Here is an 18,539-nt window from a genome sequence, read left to right on the forward strand (position 1 = left end):
ACTGACCATTCAGCTAAGGAGCCAGACTTCCTTTTTGGTTAGTATTTCGGTCAAACATCATCCTTCGAACTTAAGGCGCAGGACTGAGTGTGCTATACGAGCACGTAATTGCCACTTGCTCCCAATCCCATTATTCCGCAGTCCTACTCAGGAGTCAGTCTCACGAGCAATGTTTTCGTTACATAAAAGGGACGCCAGCTTGTCTTCCCTGATCGCTATCGTGCTATGAAATTAGAACTGTGGGCCTACCTCATTATCCTCACCCCTGTCAACCCTTCTTCTGAAGGGAAGGGAGTCATCATAGCCGCATTCTTTCTTTATAACGGGACGATATCGGTGACCTCTCATTTTCACAATGAGGGAACAAGACTAGAAATATCCAATGTTTGCCCAAGTCAGACGGTGAAAGGGCGAACAATCACACTTGATTCTCAGAAACATGGTAGTTGTCTCTCATATATACAGTAAGAATTAGTTAATTTGAACATAATGATAAATATTAATTCGATCCGAAAGGCCCAGAAAAAATCGAATTAACCCATATTGCAACTAGTATGCGAAATTTAGTACGAAAATCATTATAGTCCTTGAAGAAAGTTCTTATGTTGTTGTTACCGTCGTACTTAACGTGACTAACTTAACATCCATGGAAAAAATTAATGCCCTATTTATTTATTTATTTATTTATTTATTTATTTCCAGTCAGTAAACCAATTCACGCCTAGTTAAAGTTCCTACTTAAGGATTATTTTAATATTTTCATGTCAAAGCTTTGCTACGGAGGAATTAAAATATTGAGGTGACTATCTATTTTAAATCAATAAACTGCAGGAGTTTGCACTTTTCACGCAAATGAATTCAAAGAAACAAAGCACTTTCTGAACAAGATATGGAGGATTAATAATGTTTGTAGTGACGCGATTACCGAGCGAGCAGACCCTGCGGTTAGGGTCGGGTGGCTGTGAGTTTGAATTCGAGAGATGGTGGGTTCAAATCCCACCGTCGGAAGCCCTGTGAGTGGTTTTCCGTGGTTTTCAATTTTCACACCAAACAAATGCTGGGCCACGGTCGCTACCTTCCCATCCTTGCGTAGCCGCAAACCTTCGATGTGTTACGGCAACGTTAAGCCACTAGCAAAAAGAAAAAGTGACATGATTGATGTGCATTTTTATTTACGTATATTTATTTTTATTTTATTTTTGAAGTATTTTAATGGTGAAATGCCATGTACCGTACAATTTTATTTTTTTTCACTATATTCTACTATCATTTACAACTCGATAAACCAATGGAAAAGTAAGGGATCTGTTTGAATTCGAGATTCGGGTGCATTCCACCGGTCGGTTCCACTGTGTTCAGAATGGGTCTGCTTTATCTATTAGTAGTGCTACTTTATGAGAAACACCATGGGTCTACGTTGCCTGTGATTAGTACCACTATGTGAGAAACACCACGGGTTTGGCTGTCACCTGTGATTAGTACCATTATGTGAGAAACACCACGGGTTTGGCTGTCACCTGTGATTAGTACCATTATGTGAGAAACACCACGGGTTTGGTTGTCACCCGTGATTAGTACCACTATGTGAGGATAACCATGGGTCTACGTTGCCTGTGATTAGTACCACTATGCGAGAAACACCACGGGTTTGGTTGTCACCCGTGATTAGTACCACTATGTGAGGATAACCATGGGTCTACGTTGCCTGTGATTAGTACCACTATGTGAGAAACACCACGGGTTTGGCTGTCACCTGTGATTAGTACCATTATGTGAGAAACACCACGGGTTTGGTTGTCACCCGTGATTAGTACCACTATGTGAGGATAACCATGGGTCTACGTTGCCTGTGATTAGTACCACTATGTGAGAAACACCACGGGTTTGGCTGTCACCTGTGATTAGTACCATTATGTGAGAAACACCACGGGTTTGGTTGTCACCCGTGATTAGTACCACTATGTGAGGATAACCATAGGTCTACGTTGCCTGTGGGTGTTACAGTAATGGGTGATACGCCGTGGGTCTACATTGCCTATGATTAGTAGCACTATGTGAGCAACTCGATGAGTCTACATGGCCTGTCATTAGTTCCACTAAGTAAGGAACATCACGGGAATACCGGCGCCCGTGGTTAGTACCACTATATGAGCAACACCATGAGTATACGTGCTCTGTGATTATTTCTACTGTGTGAGGAACACCATGGGTCTGCGTTGGTTGTGAATAGTACCCTTAAGTGCGAAACACCATAGGTTTGTGTTACCTGTGAGTGGTGACATTGGGTGTGACATACCATGGGGCTACATTGCCTGTGATTAGTATCACGATGCGAGAAACATGATTCTACGTTACCTGTGATTAGTACCACTATAACAAGTACACCATGGTTCTACTTTACCAGTAATTACTATTGAGGGACCGGTGACCTGTATTTTGGATCTCTGTGGACAACAATCATAATCTCTAAACATAAGAAACTGTGAATTGGATCCACTGATTGTTTTGGATTCATGGTCTTTTTTTAAAACCTTATTATTAGTTTTAGATCCTAGTCAGTGGATAGAGTTTGAAGTTCTACTTATCGTGGCATTTCGTTGCACCTCGTACCATTAGGGGCCGATGGCCTAGCTGTTAGGCCCCTTTAAACAACTATCATCATCATCGTCGTCATCGTCGGTTTGACGTACTGAAAACCATTCCTATCTGCAAGATCCATGATTCATTGACGTCTCGCATTAATCTAGTTCTCTCTGATAAACAGTCCTGAGAATGGTGCTGCGTGTGCCAAGCTGTCAAACGATAAACACGCAGGTGTGCAGTGCACTCGGGAGCGCTGACAAGGCGACAAGAGGCGTAAACTTGGTAATATCGCCAGTCACCATTTATACAAACAATTTCTTCACTGATGCTACCAGCAGCTCGACAAACACGTGTGATATTACGCACTTCAAGCATAATATGTTTAGTTAACTGATGCTGGGGTGGAAATAACATGCTGGCTAATTGTGTAGCTTAGTTTCTATAGAAGGAAGGGAGAGGATGAAACCTGTGTCTGTCGAATAGCACCAAGGGGTCTGCTCAAGGCTTATCGTCTCCATCCGACGGGCGGATCACCATCAACAGAATCATTTGCCCTCGCACCCTATTAATATAGGCTTCTCACACGCAATCTAGTGATTAGAAACTGTGTACGACCACCTCTCGTACCCTACTGGTCAACGGGACTCGAACCAGCTAACCACGATGTCAAACAAAGATTTGATCACGACGCGGACACAGTCAACATACAGTTTTAAGTCTGCTTAACCCGAGTATTTTATCATATATGCCTATGCTGGCGTCCGTGTATCTTTCATCGTGCTAGTTTCTTCACAGCAGTGATGTATTCAGAATTTCGTCAAGCCGGAGGGGGCACTGACACTCCACGTCGTACGATGTCTGCATGTAGAAGAGTGCCAAATGGACTTCTTTCCGCCCTTCAAAAATCTGACGTCTGCTGGGTTTGAAGTCGCGTTCTTGGGATCTACCACCACAGGTCCGCAGAGGAAGCTAACTACACACATTTTCGACGTTAATTAAACGTTCATTGTACGAAAAAAATTTCTTAGTAGAATAACGTTGCATTAACACAAGATTTTCCTCGAACGAGAATGATAACACATGAACAGTAAAAGGAACACAGAGTGATAAATCGTAAATGAAAACCACGTAAGGTGAGAACAAAAGCCACAGTTAAGAAGGGGATAGAACCGGAAAAACATCGGGTATAGTCTGAATTAGAATGAATAGCTTAGTATAATGAAATGAAATGGCGTATGGTTTTTAGTGACGGGATGTGTCCGAGGACTTCGGCTTTGACGCCCGTAGGCGACCTGTGCGTCGTGATGACGATGAAATAATGATGAAGACGATACACACATGCAGTCCCCGCGCCAGGGGAATTAACCACTCATAGTTAAAATTCACGACCCTGCGGGGAATCGAACCTGGGACCCCTTTGACCAAAGGCCAGCACGCTAACCATTTAGCCATGGAGCCGGACGTTTAATATAATGAATTTGCCTGGTGGGAAACCACAATCAACAAGTTTGTGGGCTGCCGAAGGTGAGGCTCGAATTTAACACATGAACACCTCTTAAGATACAATCATTAATAATGGAGTCTAACCATCGTTGTCTTGATCTCCCTCCTCTTACCCTCCAAGACCCCGTTCATTCTAGGTAAACTATCCTCCAAGGCGGTCGCGCTTCGAACCCTGGCCAATATGTGTGGAATTTTTTAAATATTTTGTCACCTCCCTGAGGTTCGGTGTGTACGTAAAATCGGAGGTTCCATGGCTATGGTCGCAATACCCACTGTCATGTAAAACTACAAGCCTGTTTGTTTTCGCAGAAATGCAAATCCTTTGCCTAAGTCTCTGCACTTATTAGGCCCACATTTTATCATTCTGTTTCTATAGCGATTAACGTGCGTTTTCTTGTTCCAGAATCATGTGTACGAAGAAAGACTGTGAGAGATGTCCCCGGGCCTACCGCGCTACCTTTGCTGGGCACTCAATGGCTCTTCTCAGCCTTCGGGCCGTATAAACTGAGTAAAATGCACGAGGCATACCAAGGTAAGTCATTGAATTCCTATCCGTTACCGTAAGGAGAGTGAAATCTTAAGAATAGAAAACTTGGACAGTTTTAGATTTTCGTCCTAGAAAATAATTGTGATGATGTCTCGTTTGTTGACACTGATTCTAAAAAGTCTCTGACGTTCACCACTCTGCATACTTTCGTGATTCTGTTGAAAGCTCTCCATTTCCTAAACACATTTATACAGAAGGCTTTGGTTTTCACGAATTTGAAGAGAAGTAGTAATTCTTAACGTTGATATTATTGTGATAACCAGGATGACTTAACACTTCAGTGTTTCATTTTATGAGTAAACAGAATGAATTACTTTGATCGTAGCTTCTTCGTAGCTTGCAATTTCAATGTAATACTCGTATGAACCCTTATCTGTCAAACTAGTGAATGGACACTATTTAAATCTTCAGCAACTTCTTAAAACAATTAGGGAAAACCACCGAAAAGACATCGTAGCAAAATGATTCTCATTGTCTGAACGAGAGACTTCCATAATTCTTGTTCCTTTAAAACTAGCTTTAAAAGAAATGATAAATGTTACTCGAAACATACTACACACTAAATTCCGGTACAGTTAATTTAGAAGCGATGCGAAAATCAGTGCTGCATTTTTAAAAGCTCTAGCTGCGGAAGTTTGAGGTGTGTGTGTTTTTCTTCGGCCGGAAGGCTGGTTGAATCTTCAACAGCTCGACAATCAACTCTAGCCATCACCGAAGAGGCATTCTGGGGGAATTATGAGTGAGGTAGTTTCCCGTTGCTTTTCTCACTCTCAGTCCGGTGGTATTTGAAGGTGCTCAAATACGACAGCCCCGTGTCGGTAGATTTACTGGCACGTAAAAGAACTCATGCGGGACTAAATTCCGGCACCTCGGCGTCTCCGAAGACTTTAAAAAGTAGTTAGTGGGACGTAAAGCAAATAACATTAACTTTTCTCACTGGCCAGTATCCAGTAATCGGGAGTTAGTGGGTTGGAGCCCACCTGTCGGCAGCCCTGAAGATGGTTTTCCGTGGTTTCCCATTTTCACACCAGGAAATGCCGGGGCTGTACCTTAATTAAGGCCACGGCCGCTTCCTTCCAATTCCTAAGCCTTTCCTATCCCATCGTCGCCATAAGACCTATCTGTGTCGATGCGACGTAAAGCAAATAGCAAAAAACAAAAACTTTTCTCACTGAGATAGATGTTACTATTATATCAGTCCGTCAAGCCCACTGAAATGCACACACCAACCGACCCTGTGAGGTGACACTTTCACACTCATTCATAACGGGGACTGGCTGCATAAGGAATGATAATATTAGCTCATACCTCAGTCACTTTCACATTGTCAAAGCCAATAATGAGATTGAGGCTGGTCAACGAAAATTCACATCAGCGGACATAGTGCACTGTAAACACTATGTTGTCACCAGAAATGGATCTGCATATCTGAGCTCTACTGCTATGAAATATTCCTATCTACACATTATTTAATGCTAACAGTCTGCGCCAAGATCCAAATCCGCAATGTTGAGCAGAGTAAACTTCAGTCTTACCAACAACAACTTTTGTATCCCACAATGTCAAGTTCTACTAAGTAATCAAATAGATCTGAACGTCTGATGGAATTGGTGGATGTTGCAGATGACGAAATGAAACAAAATCCTGGTCCATTGCCCAACTACAATAATGCACATTTCGTATCAGCTTCCCTCTTGGTCGTGTAGCATGCTAGTGCGGGAGCACGTGTGGACTGGAGTGACGTCATACGCACATGCGTGTGGCAGGAATGAGGTCATGGACGAAATACTCATCTCCCAAGAGGTCGCACAATGAGATCAATATTCTTGCTAACCTCGCGCTGAACAGCTGGGTCTATGAACCGCGACGACCTTGTACCGGTGTAGGACACTGACCTGCCTAGCCAACCACCTGTTACGTAATTTGGATCTCGTCCCAGTCTACAGGTGAGCAAATGAGCCAGACACTCCTCATGAAATTACCACTACCTAAAAATGGTGGACGAATTTTGCTATACAGTTCGTTTTCCAGCAGTGCGCTGTCGGGCAGAGGCATATTAAAATCATTGTTAGCTGAGAATATCTGTGAAGCACGGCAGTGTTGCCAGGGTCTCCGAATTTTCGGAAGATCTTCCGCTTTTTAAAAAAGATTCTAGAAAACACTCATTTAAGTGGAAATCTTTCGAATTATCTTCCGTCCTCCTTTCATCGATATAAGTTTTTTTGCTAATTGCTTTACGTCGCACCGACACAGATAGGTCTTATGGCGACGATGGGGCAGGGAAGGGCTAGGAGTGGGAAGGAAGCGACTATGCCTTAATTAAGGTACCTAGAAGTAAGACAGTCAGGTATGCACCAGTGTTTTATAAATTTGTATCTTGTGTCCGACAGACTGAGAATCTTGAAGGACCGGGCGAGTTGGCCGTGCGGTTAGGGCCGCGCAGGTGTGAGCTCGCATCCGGGAGATAGTGGGTTCGAATCCCACTGTCGGCAGCCCTGAAGATGGTTTTCCGTGGTTTCCCATTTTCACACCAGGCAAATGCTGGGGCTGTACCTTAATTAAGACCATGGCCGCTTCCCTCCCATTCCTAGGTCTTTACTGCCCCATCGTCGCCATAAGACCTATGTGTGTCGGTGCGACGCAAAAAAAAAATCTTGAAGATTATTTTAACTAAGTTATGTCCACACTAAGTCTCCATGGCTCAGACGGCAGTGCGCCGGCCTCTGACCGCTTGGTTCCATAGTTCAAATTCCGGTCACTCCATGTGAGATTTGTGCTGGGCAAAGCGGCGGTTTTCCATGTCATCTTTAATTCCAGAAACACTCAAGTATCATTTCATTTCATATGTCAGTCATTAACCATTGTCCCAGAGGAGTGTGACAGGCTTCGGCAGCCGGTACAATTCCTATCCTCGCCGCTAGATGGGGGTTTCATTCATTCCATTCCTGACGCCGTCGAATGACTGGAAACAGGCTATGGACACTGGAAAGCATGACTTCATCTTAACAAATTTAATTTTAAGCAACATCAATATTATATGTTTATCGACATTTTCCGAAATTGTGACAAATCTTCGGAAATTTTCGAGACCTAACTTCCGAAAAGAAGTAGGATCTGGCAACAGTGAACTTTTTTCACTACTTTCTTTACGGCGACGGTGGGATAGGAAAGGGCTAGGAGTGGGAAGGAAGCGGCTGTGGCCTTAAGGTACAGCCCCAGCATTTGCCTCGTGTGAAAATAGGAAACCACGGAAAACCATTTTCAGGGCTACAGTCAATGGGGTTCGGACCTACTATCTCCCAAATGCAAGCTGATACCTACGTGACCCGAACCACGCGGCCAATCGCTCGGTGAAAACACTGGAGCTGGGCGCTAATCTTGTTTCCAAGTACCAGTCCTAGATGGACTAGCGAGCACAGAGGAAGGAAGCACAGGAGTACTTCAAACACTTCAACAATTATTAGAAAGATGTACACAGAATTCTAACATACATCGTTTTTACACTTTGTTGATAATATTCATAAATTCGTAATTTAAAAATGTTTGATTTGATAGTATCTGATAGTACGAAGTTTTTTTTTGTTAGTTGTTTTACGTCGCACCGACACAGATAGGTCTTACGGCGACGATGGGACAGGAAAGGGCTAGGAGTGGGAAGGAAGCGGTCGTGGCCTTAATTAAGGTGTGAAAATGGGAAACCACGGAAAACCATTTTCGGAGCTGCCGACAGTGGAGTTCGAACCTACTATCTCCCGAATACTGGATACTGGCCGCACTTAAGCGACTGCAGCTATCGAGCTCGATTGGCGAAGTTCTATGAAGAATGAAAGTGTCATTCTGTTTTTAATTAAATGTTATCTTTTTCAGGTATAATCTGTTATTCATCTTCGAGGTATTTCCGAATTTTATTTGATTATTTTCGCCATATTGAAGAACCTCACAGTTATACTGCAGATCTTCTAACCTCTTGGGCTTCTACTCTTGTCTTTTTATAGTAGCAGCTGTGTGGTATCCAACAATCAATCAGTGTCTTTTCAGCACTTCACGTTATGTTTATTATTTCCTTGCCTGGCTGATGCAAGAGCACCAGATTCACTAAAAGGAAGAATCACTATAGGCGTATTAATAAGCACAGTTCCTGACAAGGGAGTGAATAACACACTCCAGTGAGTTTGCTAGGCTTTAGCTGTTAGCTTGCACTCAGGAAGTGACTGGTTTGAACCTCACCATCGGCATCTTCGAGGTGGTTTTCAGTGGGTTTCCGTTTTCACAAGGCACATCTCTGATGGACCTTGAGCGACCAAGTAACGCTGCTCATCCCAAAGGTCTGCAGTTTCACGAAGTGATGCGTGGTCAGCGCAACGAATCCTTGGCTTTCTAGACCGGAGCCGCTATCTGTTAGACAACTCTTCATCTGTTCTCCCGTAACCTGAGTGGACCTTGAACTAGCCCTCATATCCATATGACATGGCCGAGGATCAAACTCGGGACCTCCGGGTGAGGGGCAGGCTCGCCTTAGTGAGAAACGAGTAAAGATACCACCGGGGGAGTGTGTTACTGCAGATGTGCGAGAGCTTGGGAGACTAATTTTTACACACTTCTGCAAGTACCCTTTTTCTTCGAAAGGTCCGATCTCTTCTTTTTACTTCCCCTGAAAAAGTAAACATATGATGAAGGTTCCTTCAGAGGATGCCTAGCCTAGGCGGAAAATGTGTGCTCGGTTCACCCAGAGTAGCCTACGTTAGATTCCCCTTCAGGAAGTAGAAACATTTAAGTAACGAGATTCCATTTCTGAAGAGACACATTGCCCTGAAAATGGTTTTCCGTGGTTTCCCATTTTCGCACCAGGCAATTGGTGGGGCTGTACCTTAATTAAAGCCACGGCCGCTTCCTTCCCTTTCCTAGCCCTTCCCCGTCCCATCGTCGCCATAAAACCTATCTGTGTCGGTGCGACGTAAAGCAAAAAAAAAGAGGCACATTACCCCGAGGTTCCCTCAGCCTACGCATAAAATGAGTATCAGGTTAATTCCTGGGGGGCAAAGGTTGCCAGGCATACAGCTAACCACTCTGTCCACTACAAGGATAGGCTACTGCTATGGGGGTAACGGACTTCGCTCAAACGTTGGGAGTTGATCTGCTACGTCAAAAATAATGATGTACAGTAAGTGTGGGTTTGTGCCATTGGCCCTTTATTTAACGGTAAGATGGCTCTTTAAATCTAACAGCCATTTCATACCTCTTGGTGATTTGCGTGCCGACATAGCACTACTGGTCTAGTGGTCAGCGTCCCTAATTTCCACACGGGCATCTCGGGTTGGACGTGCGTCTCACTTCCTTTCCTTTATTTCTGTATTTCTTATTTGTTCAGGCGGACTAGGAAATGTGTAGATTAAATATAAACTGTATCATAACCTCGTTCACTATCTTTCCGCCATGCCACTTGTTATTTCTGTTTATTTAAACAACTGCTGCAGTTATGTTAAGAACTATGTTGATCGTTTTCACGCAAGGCAGCTACTCGCAAATAGCAGAGAGAGAGAGAGAGAGAGAGAGAAAATATTTGAATTATTTGATGATTTACATGCCACTGAGACTGCAAAGCCCCTTCATGTAGCCTCTCCGTATAACACAATACAGGTTTATGAACATACTAATTACATTTTATAACATTAAAATATTAAACATTAAACTTAAAAAAATAAAATACAGATACCAATTCTGATAAAATTAAATAAGAAGTAATAAAGTACACCATTAAACTTATTTCATATTTTAGACTACAAGAATCTAACGAATTTAGAAAACAGAAATAATTTTCGTAGAAATATACATATTTCTGATTGTTAGACACAGGAATGCCTGTTCTCAGCCCATTGCGTACTCCTCCAGGAAGATAGATGTTAAGGACTGCTTTAGTTGGGTACAGTTACTGTCATTTGCAAAACGGTGAAGATTAAAGACATTAAAGATACGGGATGCAGTGAAAACAAAAGATTTGTTAAATTGTTAAATACGATGAAGGGGAATTTGAAGAGTAGTTTTTGTAAACCTATTATCTCTGTTATGTACTGAGTCCATACATTTAAATGCATTATAAAGGTAGGGTGGGGTCTTCAGTTTGAGAATTTTGTGCGTAGCAACGGCTACTGAGATTTCCCGTCGTTCATGGAGTTTCAACCATTGCAGCTGTATGTAATAAGGTGTTATCTGTTCATCACTCCTGGCGTTTGTCACGTAACGAACACATGCGTTTTGTAACCTCTGTAGTTGTATATTCAAAGTTTCAAATAAGTCGTTGTATACGACTGATCCATAGTCAATTATGGGGAATATGAGACTATGAAAAGTAGTTTTCGCATGAAAGGTGGTGTACATGACACGTTACGTTTCAAAATATGCATGGATGACACAACTTTTCTGATCACATTTGACGTATGATCAGACGAGGATAGGTTTCTGTCGAAAATTAGTCCTAGATTGTTAACGGTGTCACTGTAATGGATATCTGCATCTAGAATCTAGAGAGAGAGAGAGAGAGAGAGAGAGAGAGAGAGGAAACAGACGGGTGAAGTACAGAATCCGAGGTTCTTTTTCCTTTTCATTGTCGCCGAAAAAGTTTACGGGAAGTTGGCGCCGGGAGGGGGGGGGGGGTGGGGGGGAGGATGACGAATTAACCTATAACCTATGATAGTAGTAAACATGTTCAGGTGCAACGAAAAGGTAATGAATATTTTCATATTTTAACAATTATATTTTTGAATTTTAATCAATCTTTGTTCCATATTCAGTTCCGTAAGAAGTTATTTTCGGCACAACGTTGTTCTTGGATTTCTCTCCCAACCCACTGAACCGTGTCATCCAACTTGGCACGAGAAGCCACTGGTCCCGTTCACTAGTGTCTTGTAAGTGGCGTCATTCAGAGAAAGCAGAGGTCGCCGAACTCTCTCAGCCTTGTAACTTATGTTACGTAAGGCTCACACATTTGATAATACGGAGCAAATACTCACTAGGAAAGTACAGACGTATCAGCTCAAGGCGACAACACTCCTCCTCCATCAAGGTCACAGTTATAGCAAGATGATATTTTTGTTTAACTTTGGGGCTTGAAACATAGCTAGTAACATCAGAGCGTTAGTTAATACGCGAATTTTATCGGCAATCAAAACTGTCAAACGGAATACTTGAAATGTCACTAGCGGTACGGTGCTTACACCGATCAGTACATGGAACGATCAAGTAAAAAATGGCACATTGAACGGTCAACAATAAATCATTCTTGGGTTTGTCCCAGGGGAGAAATATCGGTAATTCATAGGTTGGTCAACCTCTGCGTCGGAGGGGTGGGGGGTGTTTGTCTTCGTTAAAGGATTATAAAAGGAAAGGAAATCTATTACAACATCGACGACGAAATGGGGATGAATATTTGTTTCTGAGGAGGATTAGTTTTCAAAAAAAACTGTTACTAAAATGTGGGGATTAAAACAGCAGTGGTATCGTTACCCTTTTTCTTCGAAAGGTCCAATCTCTTCTTTTTAATCATCTGACTAGCGTTGTACTTCCCCTTAAAAAGTAATCACATGATGAAGGTTTCTTCCAAGAATGCCTAGCCTACGCACTACCCTCCACTACAAGAAGAGGCCACTGATATGGGGTAACAAATTTCGTTCAAACTTTGGGAATTGATCTACAGTATGTCAAAAAGAGATACGTATGTGTGGATTTGTGCCATTGGCCAGTTATTTAACGGGAAGATGGTCCTTTGAATAGGCGATAGCAACTTACTCTGCAACTTGATAGGTAAGAAATGCTGTATATAGGAGAATGGCAATACGCCGCCATGATTTATAAAGTAAGTTTCTCGCTAGGAGGTTCATGACCGTGCAAATAAAGATGGCTGACGGTATGGACAGGTTCTGTGACCTATAGGCAACGCCGTGAATAGTAAGTAGAGTGTACATCTTCGTATTTATCACGAAAAGATGCAAAAAATAATTAAGTCATCATTATCTAAAGGCTTTGCCTTGTCGCTGCAACGATTGATCTCTTCTCTCTGCGATCCTTTTCATCTCTCCATAACCTTGGCATCCCAACCTCTCAACTACCTCTTCAATGATCTTCTTCCGTGGTTTCCCTCTGCCTTTCTTTCCCATCACCTTGTCTTCGAAAAATTTCTTTATGAAGTCATTATGCCGGATAATATGGCCAAAAACTGATGCTTTTCTCCTTTTTATTGTTGTTATCAAATGTCTCGGGGTGTTTATTTCTCTGAGCACTGCTTCATTAGTTTTCTTCTCAATCCAGCTATTTCTTGTCATCTTCCTCCATAGCCACATATCCACTGCCTTTAGTCGTTTCACGTCCTCCTTCAAGAGAGTCCTTCCTTCACAGCCATATAGCAGCACACTCCAAATTACTGTTTTGATAAACAATTTCTTTTGTTCAGTGTCTAAGGATTTAATTAACAACTAAAAAGTGAAACAAATGGCAAAGGAATTAAAAATCTGCTTATTGGACTAGGCTGGAAGTTAAGATCGAGTATGGTTATATGTCCGGATCCATTTTTAAACTTCCTATCGTGAAGAGTCATGCGAAATTTCATGATGGGTGTACCACATAACAATTGAGGTGTCGAAGAGCATGCAGTCCTGGCTGACCCTAACTAACAACATACCTTCCCGTATGATTTTTAAAATTCAGCCGTAAAATCTGAAATTCCCCAATTTATCAGAGGGTGAACTGTCCTAGTCTGAACCTCCCCAGTAAGCTACTTAATCAGTCCATAAACTGATCCGCTCTGTACTTTAGAGCAGAGTAACTTTCGCCGTAACCATTTGTTGAAAGAAACAATCACAGCCCTAACAAGATCCTGTCGCATTCAGTTATGGAATGACAAATGCAAGAGTGTCAATAAACAGTCTGGACAGACTCGAACCAGACTTACTGCTGCTCGATCAAACTGGGCGATATTTGGACAGTGAGTTATACGATCACAGGCTTGGAATATCAGTCCACTCAATTGTTCCGTTGCTCAGTGGGTGATCAAACTGCGAGGTGTTGCCTTTTTTTCTCCTTGATGTGTGTGTGTGTGTGTTTTTTGCGAATGTTATAGGTCAGAAGAGTATTTTTACAATAATGATGTGCCAATGTTGCAACAGTGTACCAATGAGTGAGTCACTTGAACTAACACGTTTCCGAGCTGCTCGATCTGTCCAGGCTCGTTTCTGCTCACTGTGTTCAGACAGTATGGACAGTTCGGTAGATTAGTTAGTTCAGTAAACTTGAGCGTCTTTTCGAGCCTGGTTCTTTCAAACACTCATTGAGCAGAATGCTTGAGCAGGAAGCTCTGAACGAGTCTAGTCTGAGCCAGACCCATCTCCTATAACTGAGTTTGAATGAGTCTCCACTTCATTTTGCACAGCTCTCCAAAACATACTCAGTTCCCTGGCAAAGGGATTAACTCCCCACGAATAAAATCCCAAGACCCACCTTGGAATCGTACCCAGGACCTCGAGTCCCGAAAGCCCCTCTAAATACTAACCGCCGGGCTGACTGGCTCAGACGGTTGAGGCGCTGGCCTTCTGACCCCAACTTGGCAGGTTCGATCTTGGCTCAGTCCATCGGTGCCCTCCACCTCGAATTGTTTTGAAAATAAAATACAGCCCTTGTTACTCACTGCCAGTGTAGCTTTCTATAGATGAAGTAACTTTTAAAATCATTTCGGTAGTTTTTGAGTTTATCCGTTACAAACAAATATACAAATTTTTCCTCTTTATAATATTAGTATTTATTTATTTATTTATTTATTTATTTATTTATTTATTTATTTATTTATTTATTTATTTATTTATTTATTTTTACTTTCAGTCTTCAAAGAGTCATCTCTTCCTTTCCTCTGCTGGTTAGTACTTAATAATGTTACTGGCTTTACGTCCCACTAACCACTTTTACGGTTTTCGTAGACGCCCAGAATTTAGTCCCGCAGGAGTTCCTTTACGTACCAGTAAATCTACCGACACGAGGCTGACGTACTTGAGCACCTTCAAATAACACCGAACTGAGTCAGGATCGAACCTGCCAAGTTGGAAAGTAAATAGTCTAACATGACCAAGATTTGTGTTGAATCCACAGATTTTGGGTTCGCAAGACTGATTGGTGACAGCCTTAATGGCAGTTGGAATTATGTACACCATATATCAAGAGCGCGACGTGTAAATATACATAATTTGGAAAGGATCAAATACTTCCCAGTCAATTCAGGCTTCCACATGGACAAGTTTTACTCGAAATGTAATCTAAAACTTGAAATTAAACACACAAACAACTTCAAAACGACATAATATATTGTAGAATATCAATGTCTCAATAAGGAATTCTACAATAATTCACTTCACATATAACTAACAGGTAATACACATTTACGGTAAACATTCAAAAACTATCCGAGCAACGCCGGGTACTACACCTAGTAAATAAATAAATAAATAAATAAATGGAAGATCCCACAAACCTCGCAAATCCAATTCCATAGGGGTCGGAGGAGTACCGGGCTTGACAAACGTCCAGATTTGGGACGTCCAAAACGACGCCCTCCTTTGTACTTAAGGCAAGCGCGTTTTCACTTCCTCTTTGTGTTCCTCAGTAATTCTTTGAAGTCTGAATTGGCTTTACGTCGCACCGACACAGATAGGTCTTATGGCGACGATGGGATAGGAAAGGCCTAGGAGTGGGAAAGAAGCGGCCTTGGCCTTAATTAAGATATAGCCCCGGCATTTGCCTGGTGTAAAAATGGGAAATCATGGAAAACCATCTCCAGGGTTGCCGAAGCTAATTTTTTACAAATTAATAATATCGCAGTGGTGATGGCGCATCTGAAATGTCCTACAGTATAAGACATTGAGTGACAAGAGATAAATGGAAGCAGCATAAACACACACGAAATGCCACTAGAACTGTAGCATGCGTGTGATTAATATAATGCGTATTACTGTTTCCTTACATCAGTTTTTACTTCGAGTCGAAAGTGGACAGAAAGTCGACATGCTCTGATAATATTATTTTGTGGCCTGTCTCTTGGGACCATTCATGCATAATATAGTCAAGAGTATTGAGGGAAATGTACCGTGATCTGCTCTACATTTTGGTACGTGAGGAATGTTGAATCTGTTGCTGTTTAATAGGCTGAAGACCTCTCGTATGCTTTCTTATGTACATAATTGTGATCGACTGCGTAACCTAGACCAGTGACCTGCAATGAGGAGGGAGCGAGGTGACTAAGATCGAAAGTTCATAGAAAGAAATTCCATCTTTTGTGAACTTATATCGCCATTCTCAGATTCTCAATACAGTCTAGATGGATAGGCTCAACAGAAGATCTCGTGAGCCGGTTTTTATGCAAGTACAGTCCGACGGCGTGGCGTAGCGAAGGCCGAGCTCTTCATTTGGCGAGGAAAGACAACGATAGAGAGAAAGTGCGTTAATACTTAAACGCAGCAAACATAGTATAACCACGTGTTCAGTAGGAGCGTGTAGTTTGTGAGCATAGCTATCCTAACGCATGCGTATGTAGAAGTTTTAATTACATGAAGTGGTATTTTATTTAGTTTTATACGTGTACCCGCTGTCATCCAGTGTCCATCTCTATTTTTACGTTGTCACAATGAAAGAAGTTGCTGGATATTCACGAGGCGAATCATCACGTCATTTAATTCCGAGTAAAGGAAGAACAGTTATTAACAATGTGATACAGAGTTGTGTGTGTGAGTGCATGCTGTTAGCACCTACAACATGCTCTAATATTAGGATATCTATTTACAAAGGTGCAAGTCTCACAACAATTGGACGAATATGAAATCAGTTACCAGACAAGCCCGAAGGTACTTCAGTATCCCATGTGAAGAATAAGCAACCAATTAAGACAAAGTGGACGTGTGATTCGCCGGACTGTGGAGGACTTTTGAAACAACCAAAAAGCCTTACCAGGTGCTGGAAAGTTATTCTCTGAGATCAAGGAAAACATCAGTTTCCCTTGGCGAAAGAATGTTCTCAGGAATTGACATGCATTCGTTTACAAGCGTTCTGTGAGGAAGAGGAAAGTATCAGTAGAGAGACGCGATGTTATAGATTGGGGAGTCTCTATTTAATGAAAATGCGCGTTCAGGGTAAACGGGAAGCCCGTGTTTTCCCTCCATGAAACGCCACCTCACGTTTCGCAAATGTTGGCAAGGCCCTGGCATACATGGTGTAAAGGATACCATAAGTGGAATTAATAGTAGTACCTAATAGTAGTTAACATCGGATCAACGGGCGGGCTTTCACCCGCCGCAAGCTCATTTACAAGGCAGGGAGCGCGATTGGCGATTGTCACGGCCAGATGAACTACAAGATCTTTACTAAATAGGTTACTAATTTATCACCAAACCAATGTAATCACAATGGACAAGGTGCCCTATCATTGCAAGGAACACAACAAAGTTCCAGGAAGAAGAGCTAACAAAGAAATAATACTAGAGTGGCTAAAGTTAAATGGGTTCCCTGTTGATAGCCTACGTCCGTGCATAAAACCGTCCTTTTCAACATTGAACTTTGGAGAGCCAGGAAAAATGTGTTCAAAATCGACCAGGTGTTTAATGCACATGAGCATAAGACATCCATCATTCATGTGCCACGGAGTTGGCATGGGATAGGTAGGTGTAAATTGAAAAACTCGTCGATTCAGGAACGAAGCGGGCGTTATTAGGCCCCTGATATACCAATGAAACTTCATGAAATATTCTTAGATTGCATAAATCAAATCACGTGGGAAGATTGGAGGGGTTATTACAATCACGTTAGGCAGTTGGAAGAAAATTACTAGTATTGGGATGGACTACAGGAATATGCGTTGGAAAGTCGTATTATCCATGCGGCCACCAGTGATGAAAATAACTGTCAATAATAATAATAATAATAATAATAATAATAATAATAATAATAATAATAATAATAATAATAATAATAAGCGCGAGATTCATCTTCTAAAGCAGGGCTGAGTGGCTCAGACGGTTGAGGCGCTGGCTTTCTGACCCCAACTTAGCAGGTTCGATTCTGGCTCAGTCCGGTGGTATTTTAAGGTGCTCAAATACGTCAGCCTCGTGTCTGTAGATTTACCTGCGCGTAAAAGAACTCCTGCGGGACAAAATTCCGGCACCTCGGTGTCTCCGACAAACCGTAAAAGTAGTTAGTGGGACGTAAAGCAAATATCATTATTTATTATAATTTCTGTTAAAACCGGCAAGTATACATTTTTGCAGCAGGCAGTAGACGCGATTGTGCACAACTACTAGACAAGTGCTGGGCAAGTGGAGGAGACACAACAGATCGGCCTTCGTTACACCGCTGGACAGTACGAATAGTTCGAAGGAGGAAAGAAGGGAGGAACAAAAAAGGCGCAAGAAATTTTATGTTCCAGAAGAGGGGCGCGATTGCACGGCATAACATGTTCATGGACTGCTAGCCTTTTATGATCAGAGTTGCGGGATTGAATATCAGCGGAGCCAGTTTGGATTTAACACTGCTTAAATGTGAGGGGCCCTTGTGCATAGATTGACTGGTATGCAACTTCAAGGCAAAATCCCCGCAATGCGGTGTTACATAAATCCGGCAATAGAAAAGTTTAGGAGACATTAGACATACAGCAGTAGCGTTATACAAATTATCTTCAAAATGTTACTGTAGTAGTATATGTATTATGATCGTAAGACGTCAAGTCTATTTGGTCTGACACCGTGATTGGTCGGTTCAATGGAAAAAGTGTTCACCATCGGAATGTTGGCCAGCAGGATGGGAGAGATAATTTCTAATAAATATAGTGTGTTTCAAAAGCCTGGATTCAGTTCAAAACCTCACCGCAGTGTTTGTATGACGCTGT

General features: G+C 42.1%; 1 protein-coding gene across 2 annotated transcripts in view; it reads left to right on the forward strand.

Moving 5' to 3' along the window:
* The window catches only part of shd (cytochrome P450 family 24 subfamily A member shade), a 250,220-nt gene that overhangs the window by 186,207 nt on the left and 45,474 nt on the right, over positions 1-18,539 (forward strand). For both annotated transcript variants that reach the window (XM_067142949.2, XM_067142950.2), the window contains exon 3: positions 4,490-4,618. In XM_067142949.2, the coding sequence (XP_066999050.1) occupies positions 4,490-4,618 (129 nt within the window). The remainder of the gene's footprint in view (positions 1-4,489; positions 4,619-18,539) is intronic.

Source organism: Anabrus simplex, chromosome 3, assembly GCF_040414725.1.
Source record: "Anabrus simplex isolate iqAnaSimp1 chromosome 3, ASM4041472v1, whole genome shotgun sequence".
Lineage (NCBI taxonomy): Eukaryota > Metazoa > Arthropoda > Insecta > Orthoptera > Tettigoniidae > Anabrus > Anabrus simplex.